The sequence below is a fragment of the Botryllus schlosseri genome, chromosome 4 (assembly GCF_051294905.1).
Source record: "Botryllus schlosseri isolate E-star chromosome 4, Bs_hap1, whole genome shotgun sequence".
In the NCBI taxonomy this organism is placed as follows: domain Eukaryota; kingdom Metazoa; phylum Chordata; class Ascidiacea; order Stolidobranchia; family Styelidae; genus Botryllus; species Botryllus schlosseri.
The window spans coordinates 24,617,310-24,641,769 of NC_137239.1; the positions used below are offsets into that span (position 1 = coordinate 24,617,310).

The 24,460-nt window shown below is 41.9% G+C and overlaps 2 protein-coding genes across 2 annotated transcripts in view; both read right to left on the reverse strand.

Moving 5' to 3' along the window:
* LOC145438315 (uncharacterized) overlaps positions 1 to 24,460 on the reverse strand; it is a 147,873-nt gene that overhangs the window by 109,982 nt on the left and 13,431 nt on the right. The gene's annotated exons all lie outside the window — the stretch shown is intronic.
* Positions 4,686 to 17,203, reverse strand: LOC145437963 (uncharacterized). The gene is made up of 9 exons (XM_080315333.1): positions 17,199 to 17,203; positions 16,980 to 17,102; positions 16,784 to 16,917; positions 8,683 to 8,727; positions 8,503 to 8,625; positions 8,095 to 8,344; positions 7,299 to 7,500; positions 7,039 to 7,177; positions 4,686 to 5,876 (listed from the first exon to the last, which is right to left on the reverse strand). Exons 1-9 carry the CDS (start codon positions 17,201 to 17,203, stop codon positions 4,798 to 4,800), a joined length of 2,100 nt encoding a protein of 699 aa, XP_080171459.1. The 3' UTR covers positions 4,686 to 4,797.

The window sequence follows — 24,460 nt, forward strand, 5'->3', positions numbered from 1 at the left end:
GAGTCCTTTTTCATTGAATACGCTGATTTTCGTACGATGAAATGAGTCCTTTCAGCGCCTCGCTATCAAGGGGAAGGCTAAGCCATTTTTGTGTTGCAAGTGAGACAAGGTTCGATACGTCTACCTCTTCGTTGGCGCGGCATGCTGCTATGGTCAAGGCAATTATTTCAGTCAGATACGCAAAGAATATTAGTGGATGGGTGGATGAGATCAAAGACAAGATGGAGGATGCTCCATTGTCTTCGGGCTGTGGGTCGTAGGGCGGGAGGGAACTCGTGTCTTGTAGTTGAATGTTACAGTCGTTGGGAACTGGGTATGTTGGTGGCTTGGGGCGGTAGGTGCGTGTGGACATGGATGGTGACTTCTCCCTGTTTGCTGGTGGCTCAGCACTTTCGGGGTATATCCTTATTTGATTAGTTGCCTGGATGTTTTCAGGGAGGGACAACACTTGGCTGTACGTTGGTCGTCTGGGAGTAGGTACGTTCGGTGGAGGAACTGTTACCTTCGCTTTTGCGGTAGGGTAGTCTACATGCTGTTGCTCCCGAATTTTTTGGATCTCAAACTCTCTTTTAAATATGGGGCATCCTGTATATGCAGAGCTATGGTTCCCACCACAATTGATACATTTCTTATCGCAGTTACAGTCTTTATAATCGTGGTCACGACTTCCGCATCTCGAACAGGTTGTTTTGCCTCCACAGTACTTTTTTGTATGACCAAATCGATTACAGTTATGGCATCGCAACGGTGGTGGGTTGAAGAGTTTCGTTCTAAATCGCAGGTAGCCAATAATTACGAGGCTAGGCGGGTCTGGTAGACTAAAGCAAATTAGCACGCTCATGGTATCTTCGAGTCCTTTATCAGTTCTTCTCTTCAAACGTTTCGCGAATGTTACCCCATAGCTGCTCAAAAACTCTACTATTTCATATTCGGAGAGGTCAGAGGGTACTCCGTTAATAACTGCCCTGGATGCGTGCTTCCTATTCTTATAACGTGACGTTGTTACTGGTATCGGGGATTTGGGGTGAGTTAACACGTCTATATCAAGCAATTTTTTCACCTGTTGTTCATTGAAGCAGTTGATCAGCAAATCCCCCGACGGAAGAGGCCGGATCCCTTCGTAGTTTCCAATTGCAGAGTATATAGCTTCATGCACTATAGTTGGGTGCCAGTGAGACATCTTCCTTTTCGAACAATTCAGGATAACGTTCAGGTCGCGTTGTTCGTCTGCGGGTGTTTGAGAATTAGCTGTAGACTGTAGACTGGATCCACTGACTTCTTCAATAAGTCTCGTCTTCGCCGGTGGTGACTTAGTTCCTGATTCATCGTCTTTAGTCGATGCTTTACGTTTCGCTGTGTTAGCAATCGCTTCCATGCGTTCGACATCCTCACTTTCCTCCATTACGCGTGATGCTGTCGTTGATTACAACTAATGATCTCGGAAGATTGCTAGATACGTCCGCACTCCACGGCGGTCAGAGCGAACTGAATTTAGCCAAATAAAACTTTTGCAAAATTTTGTTACATGGTGTAATCATTGAAGGTTTCACAATTTTCCCTCGTTCATCCATGACGACATGTGGGGCACTGCCTCACTTGCCTGCCCTAACCCCAGGTCACTGACGTGTCACACCCTGCAGTGGTTATGTACTTCTGTAGTGACAATGTTTGGCTCCACATACGCACGTGGAAAGAAAAATATGGCGCACACTACGAATCCTTGCTACCAATACGTCGCGAGGTTTCAATTGTGACGCATTGGCATTTCTTGATTGACATGTATCGCTCTTTGGGAGTTACAATTGGAAATATTGGGTCAATATGACTCTGTGGTCGAAAAAGGTTCCCGGCCACTGTTATAGGGTAGGCTATAATCCAGTTCCATCCTCCGAAATGAGGCGACAAGAGCAACCAATGAAGACCTGTAATTATCAATGGTTTTCCCAACGATAAATTGAGTCAACACTTACCAAAAAGCGCCAGAGGCGAAAACATTTCAAGATCACAACTTGGTATATTGCATTCCCGATATGGCGTAAAGCAATGGTTCACTTCCTGCTGTTGAAAAACTGGTGGTCCCAATCATCTTGCACGGCATTCCGATGGAAAGGGGGGTTGAAGTGTCAAATTTATTATTCATTGAATGATTACCTGACGATTTGCGAGCGGTGAAATAAGTAAGGACAAGCAAATTTGCTTCTCCGAATCAATATGTGATTAACGGCGCCCGTTTGGACCTGTTCTGTGTCTGAGGTCGTTAAACAAACCGCAATCGCTGTTGTTATTTTCATGCCACAGTAAATCTGCATCTACTCAATACTATTTTCAATACTGCTCCGATCGTCGGCATGCGGAGATTGAGAGATGAATCGGTTAACAATATACCCAAGTATCAAAACATTGATAGTGTTAACTTGAACCTAACAAATGTACCAGAAACACTTTCAAAATGAGTAATCGTCGCTCATGGCGGAGACTTATGGTTGGCTATTATAGTTCAAGAATATTCCCAATGCCAGTTCAGTAAACAACAAAGGTCGAACATGCAGCGCGGACAATATGTGCATTGTACAAGACAATGCATACACCAATTTAACCCTGTCTCAATGATATGAAATCATCCTTATCAACAGGAATGCCTCTATTTCAAAATACTAAAATTTATGGCAGATCTCTCCTGCTGATACAATTACTCATTAGTCAGTCCTGTAGTATTTTTTCTGTAAGAAAGGCAAACACGGTCACGGTGTTGAAGCGTCACATCAATTGTACAAATATCGCGCGTGCGACCGATCCTATGTAGTAGCAGCCAGCTGCGATTTCGTGACGTAACATTGGATTGTCATCGTGGTATGGTGCATTATGAATTACAATGGATAATTACACTGGTCAATAAGATGAAAAAAAATAAATTATTTGGCAGAACATCGGAGAGCCATTTCTGGGGTTTTCGAGTTTGCTGATTACGAATATAGCATTAGTTTTGCCAGATTGGTCTTGTACAGAAGATATTTATACCCCTAAAAAGCTCCAAATCACGGTGTTTACCCTTGAATATTTCACCTAATCAGAAGAAAATTATAGTTTTTTCCAATTTTATAATGAGCCTAAATAGATAATTGACTATGAAGAACCCTCATATCGTTCTCAGTCATTCTGTCAATGTTAACATGTCAAAAGAGCAGTTTGTCAAGTCTAAAAATTGTACTTTTGCACAACGGAAATGCATATTCTCCTGTATCAATTGACCATTCTACGAAGATTAAAGAGTATAAAGCTATGAAATTTGTCCTAGAAAAGCTTAACTAAAATACTGATATGCGTCTCATTTCTTTTCACTTGTAAATGAATAATTTCACGCGGACTCAACAAAGTGGGTATACCTGGCTATAGTATCTCTATCAAACGAGACGCTTAAATCTGGTATCTTTGATAGATTTCAGATTCTATTACGGATGGAAGATTCCAATGTCATATCAGGAAGGAGTTTGCTGCATGGAATTTATCCTAAGATGTAAATAAAACTTTTTAGAAGATCACAAAGCATATAACTACAAACAGTTGATCCAAAACTTCGTATTTGCATATGAAAAACTTCGAACAAAGATGAGCATAAAAGTTCACTTCCTGTTCAGTCGCCTTGATATATTTCCTGATGATCTTGTTGATTAGCAAGGGGAGAGTTTACACCAAGACATCAAAACAACAAAAAAAGGATATTAGGGCAGATGAGATGAACATACTATGGGAGACAATTGCTGGAACCTTTCGCGAACTGCACTAAATTGCTTACAGACGAAAATTGTACAAAAATAATTGTGTTTTAAAAAAATTGAATAATATTATATTCCAACTGATTATTTCAAATTCACAACAGGTGATTGACGTAAAACTGATTGAATTAATGCCACGTTATTTGAGTTTCATAGAACTCTACCTTTAATCCGATCAAGGGTTAATCAAAATTGTTACACCGTTTACCACCTATATATATGCAGTATGAAAGATGATGCGTCGTCTAGTATGAAGATGGACGGCCCTGATCAGGATCATTACGCTTATCTTCATTGTGAATTCCGATACCCAATAAAACATACGAGGATACTGCGATGAGCGAGTCGGACCGATCAAACTAAACTTTGCTCGGCATTTTGCGTGCGAAGCAATTGGTCAGCGTAGAGGCAGACTTGGACAACTATTTAACTCTATAGCAGTCTAATTAGTTTAATTAGAGCCAAACGCCGGTTATCCAATTTGGTAAATGTTTGTATGATCCAATCTAAATTATAATCGATTTTCTGGTTTTGCACAAATTATTAAGAATAACTGTACTATGTAGTGATGACCAAGCCATTTTTCATTCTTGTGCTTATGAGAATGAACTCTATTTGGATATATACTGATTTTTGTTGCTTTCCCTCAAATTCTAGATTTAATTCAATTACTAAGTATTTGCGAATTCAGCTATTCTATAATTCTGATCTAATTTATGTAAAAAAAAGACTGTGTAGCTAAAATTTTAATTCTGATCTACTTTGGAACAACTGAATATTTCTGTAGTAGTGCAACTCTGATTTCAGGCCCCCTCACGTGGTATAAAAACTAGTGTCAGTGAGCCTGGGTAGTTCTCAATATTTAATCAAACGCGGCCTGTCGACACTTTTTGCAGTCGTTAACCCCCAAAATATTTGAAATTGCACTTTTATTTCAAATGTTCTACTTATAAAAAAACGCATTAACATCGGTCCCGAAACGGGCCTTAAAATCGAGTACGAATGGTGTGTTTCGGTTACGGCTTCATCCCCATTGAAGGCATGGCTTTTGTCTGTTGCATTCTCGGGTTTGTTCCGCGCTACCCGGGCAGTGGCCGCCAGGTGGAAGGCATTTTCTGGTCCTGGTCTGGATACCGCCTGGATAACAACTATTCGGGCACGGTGTGTACCCACTCCAGATGCCCCACGTTGAGCATTGCTTGAAGCATGGCTTAGTTTCGACGAGTTTCTTCGTGCACTTGCCCTTCTCTTCGCTTATGCATCTTCTGTATCTCTTTTGTTCTCCCGGTCCGCATGTCGCAGAGCATTCGGAGTACAAGCTCCATTCGGTGTAGTAATGAGACGGCCCGGAGTGCATTTTCGATATTTCCGACTTAGGCAAGTAGCATAAGTTGATGTCGCAGCACCCGTCGAATTTACCTGTAAGTTTTGGGAAACGCGGAACGAAGAACGGTTTGTAAGGACAGTGCTTGCTCGGTTTTCCAACGGCGAATTTGGGTGGTTCGCACGGTCGGCCTCCGTATTGAGCGAAAGCAGGTCCACAGCCGGTGCTAGCAACTTGGGGTGGAGGAGCGAAAGGCAGCGACGGACCACCACTTGACGGCGGGAGACCGAAAGGACCACTGCTGACACCACCAGGGAAACCGAAAAGATCGCCAGCGAATGGGTCTGATGATGGAGTTGGTGGTGGAGGAGCAGTGGCTCCTGTAGGAGGTGGGGCACCGTATCCGTACTCTCCGAGAACAGTTTCAATGTTGTAAGCTCTAACGTGACCTCGTTCCACATCGCCCCAGAATTTCCAGTGATTCTCGCTCGTCATGCCGGATCCAATGGAGAACAGATGGTTGTAATACAAGTTGATAACTGACGAATCGACTGTACACCCGGAGCTGAGGCACCGATGATAGCTCTTCAGAATGTTCAATGGCGAGCTGGTGTCGAACACTTGACATCTCGGTCTTCCGTAGATAATTTCGTTCTTCTGGAATGTGATCTCTCTCTGTCCGGACTTGACTCGCACTTGTGAGATATCGACCGGGTAGAAGCATCCTCTTCCTGGCCTCCAGCATCCGTCGATGAGAGCGCATTCGTAGCTATTGATCGCTAAATGAATCATGTATGATTACAGGTTTGTTTGTGAAAAGCTTGCAAATTTGACCATGTACATTTAAGCAGTTTGATTGGTTAAACACTGCAGCCACGACACCAATGGTTGGTGGTTTGAGTCTCGGATCTGCCATGTTTCTATGTGTCGGAGGTTTATGTGGCCTCCTCATCGCCGAACCCGCTGTAAATACAGCGCATTGAAGAGCTCAGAGAAAGAGAGAGCCGAACTCTTGAAAGATGGCAGCATATTACTCGAGACAAGTGTACTGAAATATGTGTCTGTGTATGAGTATGTGTATGAAATTTACTCTGCGGGCGCATATAACCAAGATGTTGACAGCGCCAATTATGAGTGTCAATAAAACAAACATGTATGATTACGGGTTTGTTTGCGAAAAGCTTGATAATTTGACTATGTAGCCTACATTTAAGCAGTTTGATTTATCGTTTAGTAGATATTTCAGATATCATACTTCGAGCTCATATAGCGAACCAGCACACAGCAATTCAGAGTAACTACCTTTTTCTGATTTACTGTTAATCATCAGAGATATTTCACGCGGATAAAATTTGCCGGGTGGTAATGCAGGACAACTTCACCACAATAATAATGGCAAAGGCCTGAATATTTCAGGAAGAGAGTGGAATACCATGCCTGTTGATTCGAAGCATTTTTGAAGCCATTAGCCGAACGTGCGTGGATAGATAGCGCAGATAAGCTCATATTTGAAGTCACAGAAAACTGATTTGAAGCGTTTGGATATTGGTATAGAATTAGGAATAACTCAAGACTGGATGTGGGATTAGACTCTCACATTAATTTATAATGTTATTAAATATCCATGCATCTACTAAAAATTTCCGAATGGTGTGGAATTTGCACTTAATCTTTCATCAGTTTTTATTTCGGATTTGGATCGCAAAATCCGCTCATTTCTGACAGTCTGTCCCATATATTCCGTTATTTTACTTTGGCTGTAGGAGAAATTATTTTCATCATAGACATAAATTTAAGGTTAATCAATATAAACTTCCATTGCGTTTATTATCTCCATGACAAATTCATGTATGGAACAATTTCACGGGTTGCCTTTTTTGCTACACTATTAACACAGTAACTTATCCTCAAAGTCAAACATTATTAAGAAATCACACTCACTCTTCCATCCGGCCATTTTTGGAGTCAAGTAGAATGCGTCGAGTATCGGAAGCAACTCGCATCCTTTCGGTCCTGGTCGGATTTCTCCGTCGAATTGCGTCAAGAGACAGTTTGTGAAATATGGATTCCATGAGCCATACTGAAATATTAGAAGAGAGATGGATCACAAACTCAAACCAGAATATTCTGGAAAGCTCATAAATTTTCGTTCTCCGGTGCATGCTGGATGGAGTTTTACGATGAGCTGTTTAGGTGCATACCTTCGCTTTTACATCGATGGATTTCTTCTGAAAAAAATTGTTTCGGATCGCCAGATGACAAACCGGTACACCAGGAAGGACGCTCGGTCCAAAAGCTTCACGATATTCAAACAACGCCGTGTCGAAGTAACATCCCGCTTGAGACCCACACAATTTGAGGTTTTTGTCGAAAGCCGCGTTGTTCAGGCGGCTACATCGGATTCTGAAAACGAGTTCCATTGGTTAGTGAGTCATTACCACAGACACTTGGACAGACTTAATGTACACTCCTTAACGCCACAGACCATAAAAAGAGCAAATCATGAAATAGCAAACACTACAATCCCCGCAACATACTAGGCTGTACTGAACGCGCACCGAGGAAACTGATTAGTCCTCAAATCTGGGGGCAGACACCCTGGTAATTTCGCTAACTATCATTTTTTGTGAATTTCTGTGCTCAACGCATTGCAGTTTACATTTTCAAGTATATTAATTTGTGGCACTTGTTGATGCGTATCTTCATTTATTTCACGCCATTTCATGCGAATCAATCATAATATAAATATTAAATAGTATTTCTTGACAAGTTGGGCCAAATTAATGTTCACATCATTGATCGCAATGATGTACCCTATAGATGATGTTATCTTGTATTACGTGAGTATAGATAAATGAATATGAATGACTTATAACGTAGCTAACGGGTGTGAGATATCGCAACCGTCAACCGATATTCACCATGAATAGGAAAATAAGTTTAACATTAGGATAAACCAGATACATAAAAGTAGGATACGGTAGCCACCAGACTCACCTTACGCAATATGGAATATCGACAGGCGGTTCGAGTATGTACGGCTCGTTCCTGCTGATTTTACAGTTGGCCGGGAATGGAGCCGGTGGATAGCAAGCGGTTGGAATCCCGGGAAGTCCAGGTGGGAATCCCAACGATCTGGACTGTACTTCAGCTTCATCTTCTGCTTCCAGTTGGGCCTTTACAGCAGAACGATAGAAAGTGTTTCTCGCCTGCCCCACCTTTTGGTCTGGTGCTTTGGTATCTTTGGCTGCGTAACATAAATGGAAGTTAACACTTTCGTCGACATAATGCATGTATCAGTGCCAGATACTGTCACTCACGAAATGCTCGTGAGCAGTGATGAGTAGGCTTCTATTGCTGCATTACAGCCATTTCGACTATGAGCTATATATATGTTCAACTTACGTATCACTACGCATTCGCCGTCGAGAACACAGCAATCTTTGTGGTCAGAGCATTCGTCCACGCCAACTTCGTACGAAACAGAGTCATGGGTTACCACGCACTCCACAGTATTGGTCCTTATCACTAAATGAAAATGTAGTCACGATACAATTTTTGATACGAAATTGTATGTTGTCTTACGTCCGGAACTGCATTCTTCGCTCCTGGAAAATTGTTTATTCGAAGCTGAATAATGGAAGGAACGAGTTTATTGCTGTTTTTCGTATTCATGATGTTTCGACTATATTGATCATATAACACCAGGCCTATATTATTTATATTGATAACGTATCCGCCGTTTTTTTATCGCGGTCACTTCTAGGATTTTATAAGACACCTATTGTTTTGTGCGCATCAGATGGAGAGCAGGAGCCTAGGTAGACATCCACCACTACTGAACTGAAGTAATTTTGGAATCGTCCTCGGTCGGGCTCACACTCGCCACTCATTGGTCTCACTGCTGTGTACGCACCTTTATGCAATGTGACCTCAATGAAAGGTTTTAATAACCAATCCAATATCTTACTCATTGCTTTACATGTCAATTGGAAATTGCATCTGCGTTCAGCCCCATTTTTTCATCATACACTAACTTATGAAGGACATGGATTCGTCACATTTCAGCAGTTCTATTAATCGGTTTATCAAAGTCGATTGATGTAGGCCTACAAAGTTTGATGGTACACTGCTCAAAGAGAGAATTTTCATTTGTAGTTGAATCTTAAAATCCATTTTGTCGGGTTTTATGATCATTCCACGGTTTGACTAAATGTTGCTATGACATTTCCATATATATTCTTTATGGTACAAGCCTACATATCTATATGGGTCGCCAATACATCTTAAGTGACGCACAAACTATACATTTTGCAAATAAGGGAAGGCCAACTATCACCAAAACATTACAAACCAATCTGTAAATTCGAATGTCGATGTTCAAGCTCGACTTTTTATTTTCTTCGATTTAATGGATAGATCAGGGAACGCATATCTTTTAAACGACGTTGCAAATCCTATGACTTGTTGCGAAATTTTTGCAAACGTTGCGAAGTTACCCTGTTTGACCGTCCTATTCCACAATTTTGTCTTTTCTACAAATCCCATCATGGCATATATTGTACACATGTACAATATGTTTGCATATGTTTTTATCAATGGCATATTCGTTGACTAAATGGAGAAAGAGGTCCGATTTATTTTCGTCTGCAGCAACGAGATCATTTGAGGATTAAGATGTGAATCAGCCGTGTTATATAGGGATGTTGTGAATGTGAGGTTTAAGTTCGCGTTCTGTGTGTGAACCTCAGAAATTTAGAGGTTCACGTTCACAAACGAACCTTGGTAGGTTCTGCATTGTGAACCTTTTTCATATATTACATCACATCTTTGGTTGAAATATATTGCATTTCAACTGCGATCCACTCTATGCATGATGCTGGTTGTGAATATCTAGTGACTCTCTGCTGTGAGATGCAATCACACAACATGAAGAGCGACATACACGACATGTAGTCACCGAATGATATTTATCCTATCAATCAATGAGATTGATGTCATTGTGAGATGTAACAAATCTAACAGGCGCAAAATATCTAGGAGGCGTAGGGGGTCAATTTTGACTTCATATGTCTATTGTATCATTAAAACTGAATCCGTGTGATTGGAGCATTGGCTACTGCTGTATACCTTGGTAATGGAATAATATCGGTAGCCAGTATAAAAACACGTTTTACACTCCACCTAATATCCACGTAGCAATTCTCAGAAATCGAATACATTGTCCGGTCTGGCCTAGACCGTTAAGGCGTAAGCTTAGGGTTGCCATATCGTCCTTATTTCTAAGATTTGTCCGTATTTTGAAGAGTCAGGTCTTAGAAAACTCGACCGTCCTTATTTCTAAGAAATGTCCTTATTTTCGACTTGCGTCCATATTTTGTCTTATTTTCAACAACTATACAGAACTTCGATCGGTTTTCTCTGGTATCTGTGTTGCATAATATTCTAAAATTATACTTTTGCGTCAAGATTTTATGACAACATAAATGAAAGGAACTCCCGTGGCGTCCAGTGGCGTCTGGTGAGATAGCTAGGGCATAGTGGGTGGCATAGCAGTTTCCTCTGTACCAAGCTATCGCAGCGGACGTCATTTTAGCAGTAAACAGCAGTAACCGGTTTCTGCTGTATAGTCTACAGCAGAATAGGTAGTGGGGAAGGCAGCATTTATTGCATAGTGAAAAAAGGCGCAGTGCAGACGACCCTTTGGTTAAAAAGTAGTTAAGCTATATAAGCCATTGATAAATTTATTCTAAATTATATTGCACATACTAGTTTTAGCTAATAATAATGAGCAAGCATAAAAACGTTTTTCGTGACGATTATGAGAGAGAATAGAAATGCATCAAACGGAGCTTGAAGGGCGCGAGTATTTCGCACATTGCGATATCTTTAATTGTGACATTACCTGGAGGCCATGGGAAAGACCGCTATTTCAACTCACATTAATACCAAAAAACACAGGAAGTGTGTCATAATAATTAATTCGAGCCAGTCGATGAATAATTTTTGCACAAGTCGATCAGCATGAACGATCACAGACTGCAAAGCAGCTGCTGCTGAGGGTATCTGGGCATTCCATACTATCAAACACCAGCAATCGTTCCGCACCAACGATTGCACATCGCAATTGTTCAAAACAATATTCGCCGATTCCAATATCGCAAAGAAGTTTGCTTCAGCCAGGACCAAGACTACAAGCATTGTTACTGGAGTTCTTGCCCCATATGCTCAAAAAAATATTTTGTCTGAACTTGGTGTACAGCCTTAGAAAAACGCTTTTTAATGCCAATCTATTTCTTCGATTGTCATATTTTTGGGTCTATGTCGATGGCAACCCTGCTTATATCCCTTGCAAGTCCTCGTAGAAATTGTTAGCAAAGCGACGGAAGATATTGATTTTATGAGACTATCATATAATTTGATTGCCACAGTTGGTACATTTGGCGACGTTTAAAACAGCAATATTTACTTCAGCATTGTGGCATTATGTGGCCCGAGTCGTCGTCGGCTGTCGTGTACATTGATTAAGGCTCTCACTTCACGGAAGTGTAGGGTTGGAATTAGCAATATGACGTCACGTTACGTCTTGAGGGTAACGTTCGCGTTCACACAGAATCTTTCAAAAAGATTCGCGTTTTAACGAACCTGAACCTTTCAGAGGTTCACGGCATCACCATTTTCCTCTTCACGCTATCCCATAGAGCGGAGCGCCTGGCGGAGAAGACGATGAAACCAGTATTAGGTTCAGGTTTATCGTCTTACCCGGCAACGGACTACGGCAACGACGATCTTGCAGTACTCAATCTTGCCGGTAAACAGATCACGAGCAGTTAAAATGAGTTTTCACAGAAGCATGATTTCATTTCAAACTGCAATTCCTCTGATCTTGGCACGACGTTTCTAGCAGCAGTTAGACAAAACTATTTTGTATGATAATCCTAAATTGGGTCATCAATCATGTTGCAAATTTAGATGTTTCGCGGACCAGCTGAAAGAGACTCGCGCACACCCCGGGTGAGGACCACTGGTCTATATACACATTTGATATCTATTTGGACATCATTCTTCGCACGTCTGTTGCTCTTTTAAAATATCGAAACATAATATACCATCAGGACAGCAGAATCGAACTTCGTAATCTTGACAGTGTTGATCCGCCTGCTCAACGTTTATGCAAATGAGCCCTTCCTCGGGGCTTTTCTGGACAATTTCTTCGGCGGTATACCACGAGGCCTGATTACGGACGAGGCGGGCTTCACTGTATTTCGGCTTCCCGCAGATGGAATCTGGATAGTCCTCTCTTTGAAAAGAAATAATATTGTTAACCGTGCGAACGCAGCCTTCTATAGTTACTAGTATATACTGAACCGCGGCATCCGAATACAGTAGACCGATGATTCTTAACCTTGACTAATCCGAGAAATCCCAAATTTACGATGAGTCACAAAAACAATGATTCACTAACACATCTGATGCATTATAAACATTCCTGCATGATACAGGTACAGAATGAATAGTGCAGCAACAGAGCGTTAACAAACTTGACTACCCCGGGTAACCCCAAATGTGCGATGAGTCACAAAAACAAAGGTCCACCACAATACACATCTGATGCATTATAAACATTCCTATACGTATTTATGGTAAACAAAATGAACAGTGCAGCAACGGAGCGATAAAAAACGAGAAATTCATTACAATTTTATTTCACACAAAACAAAAACATTATGAAGAATCAAATCAGTGACTTTTGCTGTTTCATTTCAGAAATGCGAGGCTTCACCTCGAAATTGTGATTGCTATGTGTCGTCGAAACGCAACAGCGTGATACCATGCAATTGCTCCATTGCAAATGAGCATGAAAAATGTACATGTTGAATATACAATCCAAATTTCAGAAGAACGGGGTTCCGATTTCTAGCTTCAACCTCCCCTACGTCCCCCACTGCATACGCCGTACCCACACAGCAGTGATCTTTCGGCCACTGATCGCGCGTATAATTGCCTACAACCCTTCATGGGCGTGTTATCAAAAATCATATTCATAAGTGGTGTGTGTGTCTTGACCTCCAAGGAACCCGTAACTCTCGATCAGGGAACCTATGCTATTATTAATATTATTAATTGTTGTTAATGTTAATTGTGAAAATAAAATAAGACAATGTGGCGCTTATCAACTTAACGGACCGGTGCGCAACGGCAAAATTTCGTATCACAAGTCAGTTACCTGTAAATTGCCTAAATTATCGTATATTGCTGGCCAGTACGAACTCAACGACAGGGATAGTAGTTCTGGTCTCACGAGAAGGTTATATATGATAAATTCTACGTTCAAGTTCGAGCAAAAATCAATTTAAGTATGCTCGGTGCCAATCGTATTTTGGGCACGCTAGGGGGATGATCCACATCCTCGTGTACGAGTGATAGGTCGCACAATGTAGCCTATTCTAAATCAATGTACTTTCAGGTGGTAATAGCCGGAGCTGAGACGAAATATTATCCTTTCACAAAAGCGAGAACTGTGCATTGAAGGAAAGGTCGTTGTACGGTTTGATGGAAACGTTTGTCGTGGTTTCTTGTCTATGTATCTCGGTATTCGGTCTGCCACACAGTCCGAACGTATTTGCGTACTTCGTAATTGACATAAGTAGGCCTACAGGTAATATCAGGTGCTTCCTGACTATCAAATGCAAAAGCGGCGATAGTACGCGCAAGTTCGTCTGCAACATCATTGCCGTTGATGCCGCTGTGTGGTAGAGTAACTCAGGCTAAGAACTATTGCAGTAGACACAACACTTAAATTCGTTAAACCATAAAAATCATTTATAGCGGTATTGGAGAGCAGTGTGACAGATTTGCGTGTCACCCTGCCGCGCAGCCTGCGCAAGGCGCTATACAAGAGCGAGGAATAACTGATTGTTCAATAATTTACCTCAGCTCTCCGAGCGTTTCCCAGTCTCCAGTCCCCGAGGGATCGTCTATATCAAACCACGCGCTCCAATGGTGACCTATTGGACACGAAGGCTCTGGAACGAAATAGTAAGTTAAATACTGAAAGCTTCCGTTTCGTGTGCGGACCGGGAATGATGTCCGGGAATGACATTATTTTGACTCCTCGAATTAATTTGCATAACTGGTTGGTGGTACAAAATTTGAAGGCTACTTCGTTCATGATAAATGTTCATTGTAACTCGAAGAAGAACTTTTCGCGTGCCACATTTCAAAAGCCGCCGGCACGATAAAGTAAATAAAACAGAGTTGAATTCCAAACCAATGGAGAATTATGACGCAATAATGTCGAATTTATGAATAACATTATTGAATATAGCAGGACATATAGCAACAGGTAGTGTAAATTGTGTAAAACAGTAATGCAAGCGTGAGACACAGATGATAGAATTGCTGTAGCAAATGTAACATTACACAGGAGCAAGAAAATGTGCTTGATAGCAAGACGTGCATTAATTGCACAACGTTAACGTGCCAGTATAGGTCTTGATAAGTGGCACCCGAAAAGTTCTTCGAGTTTTAATAAACGTGTATCATGAACGTAATTTTGAAAGCAGTATTCAATTTACTTTGAATTTAGGAGTTGTAAAAATAACTGGTGAATTATACCCGTGCATTAGTGCGGAGCATGGACCGGAACCGGGTTGGATATCCGGCCGGATTTTTACAATTTTGGCCGCACCGGTCGGAGCCAGATCACTACTTTTTCTGTTACGGCCGGAGCCGGATCGGAGCCGGATCACTGCTTTTTTGACACGGCCAGAATCTTTATGGCTAAGCATGACTTTTATAACTAAATAACTGTCACCCAACCACACGCAAGTCACCGGCAAGCCAGTGCGCACAAAATCGATGCATATTTATCAATTGACGGAACCCCCGTACCGTGTAGGGCCGGATTTCTGGCCGGACTTTTTCCTTTTCGGCCGGAGCCGGATTGGAGCCGGATCAGTACATTTTCCTGATACGGCTGGAGCCGGATCGGAGCCGGGCCGGAGAATTGAACAACTGGATCGGAGCCGGACCAGAGAATTTGTCGATCCGCTCCGCACTACCGTGCATACATTGAGTATATAGAAGACTGAGGGTAACCATATTTCTGTGAGCCAAATTCCGGACACTCTTTAGCGCCCACTAGTGGATTTCAAAATGAGTTATGGGCACATTGTCTGTCAATATGACGTCACACTAGCAAAGCTTTGCTCATAGACCAGAGGTGGTCACGATCCGGTTTAGGAGTTGTGTGCTGTGGCTCTGTGTTATATAACCAGGACAGAACCACATTTTTCAGCCCCTTTCCGTCCAAATAAACAATGATTTTGAGCCCACCATATGGTAATCGATGCAACTTCTGGGGGGCTTGCAATATGCATCTGGTCGTTAAATTTTTTGAATGAAATATGTCAATAAAATTTGTTCTTCCATATATTACTATATAGTTTGAAATATTCCGTGGCCCAGATCAAAATTGGACGAGCTGATTACTGAAAGAAGTCAACACCTTTGCCCGGACTTACTCACGGGCTATTTTCGAAGCTGATTACGTTCAACATCTTCACGAAACCTTGGCAAACGAACCCACGTTTGGAACCACTATCTTTTAATAAACCATTTAAACGGCCTTAACCACCTCTAGGAATACACCGTTCTCATACAATTGCGATTACAATTAGGCTTATTTCAGTGAATGAAGGTTATTTTTAGTTATGTTTCTTTGCAGTTTTTGCGAGGGTGTTAGTCTCCATATCAAAAGCAATAAATGCAGTTACAGTAAATCGCGCGCAGCGCGAAGAAAAATACCATTTAGCATAAATGTTCCCAATAATAATACTCTTATGTTGATTTACGAAAAGATTATGCCCGTACGTCAAGCCTTCGAAATTCCGGACATTTAGGCATATTATAGAATTTCCTCCCGGACGCCAGTTTTAACGGTGAAATTCCGGACATGTCCGGGAAATTCCGGACGTATCGCAAAAGATTGCGAGGCGATGATACGTCATGGCAACTGATCTCGATATTAATTGGAAATAGCAGGACGGTTAAGTAATATGCATAGCCTATTGTCAAACGAAATGTACATAACGTTTATCTTCTGCATAATTTGGCAAAACCACCTTGTTTATGACTAATGATTTAACTGTTTTATTTACACCTTCTGTATCTAGACACTGCTCACGCAAAACCAGAAAGACGCTCACGTTATACCGCGTCATAAACGTTTTCGGCCCCTGATAGAGCAAATACCCGGGAAGGCAAAGAACGCAAAAAATGATGAACCGCCGTGAACAAGCTTGGGACCGATGTCAAGTTTGCTGCTTCACAAATCACAATAGGGCCTACATAGCAACACTTCAACGCCGCACCATCAAATCGGATTGAACAAAATCAAAACATATATTAGATTATATGACGCGCAGTAGAAATCAATTGCAAGTATAGTATACAATAAACTGGTTTTCAATGACCCAAACGCCGTGACGCTGGTAGAAAAAAAAATTAACTGAAACCAGGTTTCGAGTTCGGTGTCACCCGGATGTGAGACACAATGATTGCAAATCCATCCAAATCTATATTTCAAAGGAGCTTTTTCGGCTAATTCACATTAGGCCTTCTTGAGTACATCCTTCAATTTACCCTGCGAAATTTATTACATATCTTCTCATGAATAGGCTACCTTGACAGCTCTGATATGAAGCCCATAAAGGTCCGTCTTTCCTGGTTGCCACCGAAAAGAGTTCATCGATGTTTCTTCTCCGGGGTGGAAAACTCGATTGGGCACGTCGTGTGCGATGATGTACAGAGCCGCTCCTTAATCGTTACAGACACAAATATAAGTCAATAAACTATCATATGTATTTAACTGGTTTTACCTTTCCTCTGTGTAGTGATCAACCAAGAACTTGTAAATACTTTCACTGCTAATATTAGCGAGCGATGGATATTGATCCAGAAACTGCTGTGATGCGACGTCAATGCAGCTTTTTGATGAGTGACTGGATTTGAACGGATTGAATGTCGGTTCAATAGCACGTTTTCTTCTTCTGCCCACTGTACATTTTTGAAAGAGAAATATAATTTATGTCATCCACTTCATGATTTTCGTGGAACACCACACGTGTGACAGTTATTTATACTTCTGTAAATTATTCACCTCTCGCTGGATATAAGCCTGTATGTAAAATTTTATATACATTATATGGCAGTGGTCGGGAACCTTTTTTGCCAGAAGAGCCATATTGGCCCTATTTTTTTCCATCTCAACTTCCAGAGAGCCATACATGCCAATCAACTGTTACGTCACAATTGGAAATTCGTGACGTCATGGTAGCACTAATTCGAACTCACTACATGGGATTCCTCGTGTGCGCCACATTTTCTTTGTAAAAACTGGTATTTATTGTTCCAAAATAAAGCTCGAAACGAGAGGTAAGACGCAGACGGACCAAGCCTCCACCAAGGATAACGCAATTCCTTGTATAAGTAGCTTAGAATTTAAAATAACTGATATTAATCGAATGTGACTGTCACACTGATTCCGAAAATCCAGGGGCGGAGATAATAAAGTCGGCTGACCCGGGAGAATGATAATCATGTGATTAAAAACTGCTAATCGGGACGCATCTCAGGCGGAGATAATAAAGTTCTAGCTCAGTGGTTCCCAACCTTTTTCGACCCGTCGCCCCCTTTTCAAGGTGAACATCGATCATCGCCCCCCAAATTTTGTGTACCGAAAATTGGGCATACAAACTGTAATCACCGGCGGGTTGACTAAAAACAAAGGTCAAATTTTCGGCTCGATGTCTAATTCGACACACTTTTGTAACTAAATTTCCGTGGGTTGACTAAAAATAAAAAGGTCAGCCGTTTTGACGCGTCATAGCCCCCCTATCGCTCCCTTCGCTATTTTCTCCCCCCGTCGCCCCCTTTGTCCATTTTCGCCCCCCTGTCGCCCCTTCGTCATTTTCGCCTCCCTAGCCCGCCAAATCGCCCCCTGGGGGGCGATATCGCCCACGTTGGGAACCACTGTAGCTGATCCGGAATATTGCTAATCGTTTGATTAAATACTGCTAATCGCGACTCATCAAGTTGGAAGGTTACGCCCGATGGTTAGTCGAGGTGTCCCGAGTTTTCAATCAAGTGGCGTTATCTGTTGCATCATAATACGAAAACTCGTTAAAGGCCATCAGTTGTCAATTTTTTTAATGAAACAGCAGCCTGCTGACAGCGACACTGCCACTGTATGTCGAATTATCATCATCGCGAAATGAAGGTCGTGTCCAATTCGTTCGGTACAGCTGAGAAATGGAGTATAGAATATTGGTACCGCTCTGCAATGGCGGGTACATAATTAGTGAAGCTATTACCTAGGAGACCATCGGCCTGGTCATTATAGGAAATATTTGTGCGTAGGAATGGTACGCAGTTTTTATAGATAACAAGTTATCTATAGTTTGTTCCGGTTTGATAAATCAAGAGATTAACACTAACTTTATGCGCTGCGATCCTGGGTTGATAAATCCTGACGAACGCGATAATCGACTTTCATTGCTAATCCAACTTTATTATCTCCGCCCTAAATACTTATCGACTTCTCCATTCTCAAAGTATTCGGCGGTAACATAACGTTGCGCTACACGCATAAATTTTATACTACACAGAACGTGGAGAAAACGGAACGTGGATAGCTATGGCGTTGTCTGTAATTCGAGTTTGTAATTGTGAATGTCACATCCACAACAGTTCATTTCGCGCCGTAGGTCAGGAAGACAATGTGTATTTGAAAACTGCGTTTTGAAATGAGCGGCGCCATATCTGCTGTGCTCTTCGACTCAACGTATCGCACAATTCATGATTTCGATTCGGATACATCGCCAGGAGGTTTGCGTCAGTAGTCATTTCGATGGCGTGGGTTCGAATCCCATCGCTGCCACCACGCCAGGATACAGAGCCTGCACTCCCTGTTGCACCACGAAACGATGTCGACACACGATAACCGTTTATTACAGAAGAGACATCTTAACAGCACGAGTAGTCGTTATGTCAGGCAACTAAATTAACGGCGCAATCAGAGAACTAATCATTAGCGTGCCAATTAACAGGTGCCGAGATTCGGCTCCAGTACATTACAAACAATACTGGCGCATGGACTTTGCGAGTGATATTGGCGGCCGGCGTGACAATAACTTAAATTTAATGATTTTGAAGAGAGGGGGTCCGAGCCCCTAAACCTGAAGACGGCATTGTCTTTACCTCTCAAAGACATGTTTATACTGCCACAAGAATAGTTATTTCGGCCGTGATGAGAATTACCAACAAGTCGCTGCGATATTGATCAATTTTGTACAAAAATAAATATTTGGCAAAGAGCCATATCTTATACCCAAAAGAGCCATAGGTTCCCGACCACTGTTATATGGGAATGCATGCACGATTGCCAAGATCAATGCTTTCTATCCCGTATATTGAAAATGGTTTTGGTAGTCATTTGAGCAATTAGGTCGAGAAGAATCATTCCAGTTATTCATTGACTATACCAGAGGTCTCAAACACGCGGCCCGCGGGCCGCATGCGGCCCTCGAGAACATTTTGTGCGGCCCGCGAAGGCATTTTTCAATTTCAAGTATTCGACAATATATTCTAATGTCATATATCTTTTTTTAGATTTGAGAACTTAAAGTTCACTCTAAAACTTCTACAAAAACCTGAAATCTAAACAAACTTCACTATCACATCGCTTCCTGAAATCTACTATGCAGTTGAAGATCGCTATCCACGTCACATTTCAGGTTCATGATGACAAAACATGAACCGTTGATGATTCGTGACTGAAAATTGTGATTTTGTGTGGTGCGACCTTTCGTCAAATTACTCGATTTGGGATTGACTGAGTGATAAACTAAAAGTGACTCGAGTTGAGTAGGGTCGAACGTTAAAATCAGAGAAGTACTTGACTCTCGGAATAGTGACTTGGCAATCCTACAGACGCAAAAATCTAGGAAGCTGTCGTGGGGAATAGTAATAAATCAAAACCCTTAGCTTGCGTTGCGTAGGGTATATAGAATATAGAAATCTAATCAGGTCTGTATGGAAACCATTTGCATTCTGTGGCCCCCGTGAGGTATATTTACATCCTGGATGTTGTTTGTGCTCTCTGTCCATGTTATTATCGGCTGCGAGTAAGGTAGAGGTACGCTCCACAGCTGCAACACCAATGAATTCTTCCGCGATTAGTCATTTCTATTCCAGGGGTCCGTATCCCCTTTGTGGTACAAAAAACCACAGGGGGTACCAGATGCATTGTGGAAATTGGCCTATAAGCTGGGGAATACTTTCTGGGCTAATTTATTCAACTGGAAAATATTCTTCGCGCTACGCTGGGCTTTCTGATTGTTATCTTAAAGGTCCCATCAGAAATTGTGTTGAAAATCGACAGGGGACACTGGAAATCTAATTGAAAGTACAAGGGGTACGATCGCTAAAACGGTTAAGAAACAATGCTATTACCATGGAACAATGATGATTATATTTAAGTTGTTATTGATCTGTTGCAATATTAATCGAAGAAAACTTGGTTGAACGCTGGTTTAATTTGGTTAATTTGACTTTGGCAATGACAGTAACAATAGCCTATACTTATCACGAGTATATCAGAAACCCCGATTAGGCTACACCGCTCACATGCTTTGATATCAGATCAATCTTTGGTGAATTCTAAAATATTCTACATAAAATTGTGGCATTTCAAAGTCCAATAGCTGCAATATTACAACTCGACAGCTTTTACGATATCATCATGCGTCCTCTCGCATGATGTCTAAACTCATTATTTCTAACAAATTATGCCCGGCACAAAAAATATTTTATTCAAATATTTGAAAATGTGATTTGTTCGTGCCAAGCGTGAATAGTATAATAGTAAATTGCATTTTCTTGATGGTTGTGGAATGCCTGTCTGCAAGGTGCCGTTAAATAAGGCCTAGTTGGATATTATAGATTGAATACCCCTATTTATTGATGCTGCGGCCCGCGTGTCATCACAAATTAGGAAATTGGCCCGCGAGCACATTTGAGTTTGAGGCCTCTGGACTATACTGTACGTCAGGGGCGGGCAACATACGGCCCGCGGGCCGGATCCGGCCCGCGGACAGTTTTCCGCCATACCTGCTAATGTGGCCCGTGGCCCCAGTCTGCCGAGATTCCCCACTACTTGAATAAACGTCAAATATTAGTTACTGTAAGTAATTATATACGTGTGTGCGCAGCGTGCGAGAAGCTTACGCGTAAGTTCGTCGAAGCGAGAAGAGTTGCATTATCGGCATTTACCATGTACTCAGCCCTGATGAATTCATATCTTGGTAAATTTGGGGTACCGGGCTTGTCGAATTTGAAATCTTAATTAAGGATTCTACCATAGTATCCTGTGTGGTGTGGACACGAGCAAATCTCACGGCTCAGTGTTGTTGTTCTACGTCACACTATCCATTTGGCTAAAGGCAATTTGACGGTAACCTTTGACCGGCTTGCCGAGCATTAAATTTGATAAAACGGCTATCAATCGAAAGCTACCTCGGTGCTGATTGCGAAAATATAAATTTTATTATGCTCGTGGCCCTGGAACCTCCCAAAATCAGACTCGAATGTTGGATTATAACGGAGTTTGGCATTGTGACGCAACCATGCCGTCTGAGAGCAGGTGAGAGCAGCCCAAACCGCAAGCGTATTGGCCATTGTTGCGCAACCGTCTGAGCAGCTCAGGAGCAAGTGCCGCACTAGACTGAGAGTGAATTCTCAATCGGTTGCTCAACAATGGCCAATACGCTTGCGGTTTGTGTTCCTTACGTTCCAGGGCCACGAGCAGAATAAAATTTATATTTTCGCAATCAAGACCGCGCGGTAGCTTTCGATTGATACCCCTTTTATCAAATTTCGCGCTCGGCCAGCTGGTCACAAACTACCGTCAAATTGCCTTTAGCCAAGTGGAAAGTGTGACTTAGACGAATTTCACTGAACTGTGAGATTTGCTTGTGTCCAGCACCGTAACTGCCGCACCCCAAACCCCCCAATTGGGGGGGGGGCGAGCTCGAAGGGGGCCCCAAATTATTTCGTGAATTAGCATAAATTATAGAGTATTTTTTGAAAATTTATGCAATTTTTATGCGCGATTTAAAGTTGATTATTTGGTACTCTTCCCCCAAGAAAAAACAGGCAAGATTTATAGGAATGGACATATCGGCGTTGGCCATTAACACGCCACTACGCACCAAGATATATAACGATTTAGGACTTATCACTTGCGACTCCAAGAAGTGTGCCAGAACGATCGGCAGCGCGAAAAGCTTGGCCGAAACGGACCGCCCTTACGCAGACCGAAAACTTCGTTATATATACAAAATAATAGGTTTAATTGTCCATAGACGCCTAAATGACTGGCGCCATATATTCTTTTCTTGGCAATCTGAACCTCATAAGACAAATACCATCCAGCAGGAAAAAAATATATGCGAGTGAAGAAATACCAATTTGAAATCGTGTGCGTCTTTTAGTATATTACGTTTGAGCGATTCTATATATTTGATATAGCAGACAGGAGGTCACGAAATAAAATCATGTAACGAAGTCATACCAACAGGTCCGCCCGCCCGAAGATGTTTAATTATTATTTACGGGCCCTACAGTTTCCGGTAAATCTGATAACGTGAGCAGAGAGGACAAGATATTGATAGCAATATATATGCAATTCACATTCTTATTGACCGATTGTATCATGAATTATCGAAAATTTTCGCGCTTCGAGCTGGCTCACTAAACAGTGAAGCTAATTTCATGGCAAAAGCGAACACTGTGATGAGGGGGTCGGTTTATCACCCTATGAGAACCCCAAATCCAAGTTTTTATGGGGGGGGAGGCGGGGGCTGACGAAGTGTTGTTTCGTTCCTGCCAACGCCCGAAGATGTCTAATTATTATTGGGCGGTCCTACGTTTTAAAACAGACCTCGCTCAGCTCTATCGGTAAATCTGATTACGTGAGCAGAGAGAGGATCAAAATTGATAGCAATATGTAATTCCCGATCATATTGCCCGATTCAATCATGATTTACTGAAATTTTTCGCGCTTCACGCGTCTAGGGGAAAAGCTGACTAACTAAACGGACACCCAATGCAGATGTGAAATAGCGTAAAAAAGCGGATAGCCAAAGGGGGTTTATTACCCTATGGGGGCCCAAGACCAACGTTTTTTTTTTGGGGGGGGGGGTGGCCTGACGAAGTGCTGTTACGGCCCTGCTTGTGTCCACACCATATAGGACACTATGATTCTCAAATCCACATCGTCTTCGTCATTATCGGCGGGAATTGGCTTTGAAGTGACATTGCTGTCGTTAAGATACATTTAGTAAATACGATTTATTCCGTGTATATGTGGATAAACGGGCGAATAATGTATCGATTCAGCAATCCGGCCCTTCAAGTACTAAATTTTCCTATATCCGGCCCGCCGGCTGGAGAAGTTGCCCGCCCCTGCTGTACGTGTAGGTAGATGCCACTTACTCATTTCACTTAAGATAGCTGAGAAAGAAAATGCATAGGAAATCTACCAAATTTTGCACTTTTGTGCTAGATTGGAATTTGCAGCGCTAGGCCAACGATTCTATATCAAACTCAAACATAACCGCTCTTTGTCAATAAAAGACGATGATTTATAAGGAGTATGATAGGAATTAGGCATGTGTACCTGGACAATCTCCGCCGTTCTCTTCTCGATACCACCGACAAATGCATGCTTCCGTTGCAGGGTAGAGAATTAAATCATCCTTTAGCAGCCGTGGTAGAGAGTCAATCCAATACTGATAGCTTCCGCTGTGTATCAATGATTAATTGACCATCTATATCAATTCGAAATGGTGGCCTTCGTTTTACTATAGCTGTCCAATTGTACATATTGTATACATTGCATCGAGCTTAGTCAGCTCTCTGCTTCTCGACCCAATACAAGAAATGCAAACGAAATCAAGTTTCAGATTTAGTTTCAGTTGGTTTTAGTTGAAATCGGAGTAATCGGAGGAATTATTTGAACCAAATTTTTATCAACCCGAATCGCACCAAGTAATAGTCATCTTGGATTTGGTTACTGAAGTCACGATCGCGAAGCAACCTAACTATGGTCTGCTTCTGGTAGAAAATCACCTGAATGTATCATATTGAATGAGGATTTCAATATTCAACGGAAATATGTTCAGAAATTTCCATACAATTCTAGGGATTAGGGGAAGGGGTTTCAAGCAAAAATTGGAACATCGGATTCTCGGTGTCATTGCCAAGTCCGAAAGGGGGTCTGCATGTGCAACTGATAAAC

Coding starts and splice junctions, on each gene's coding strand:
- LOC145437963 (XM_080315333.1), bottom strand. Junction 8,626..8,682: donor CGAAGAATGCAGTTCCGGAC/GTAAGACAACAT, acceptor ATTTTCATTTAG/TGATAAGGACCAATACTGTG. Junction 7,178..7,298: donor CCATCGATGTAAAAGCGAAG/GTATGCACCTAA, acceptor CTAATATTTCAG/TATGGCTCATGGAATCCATA.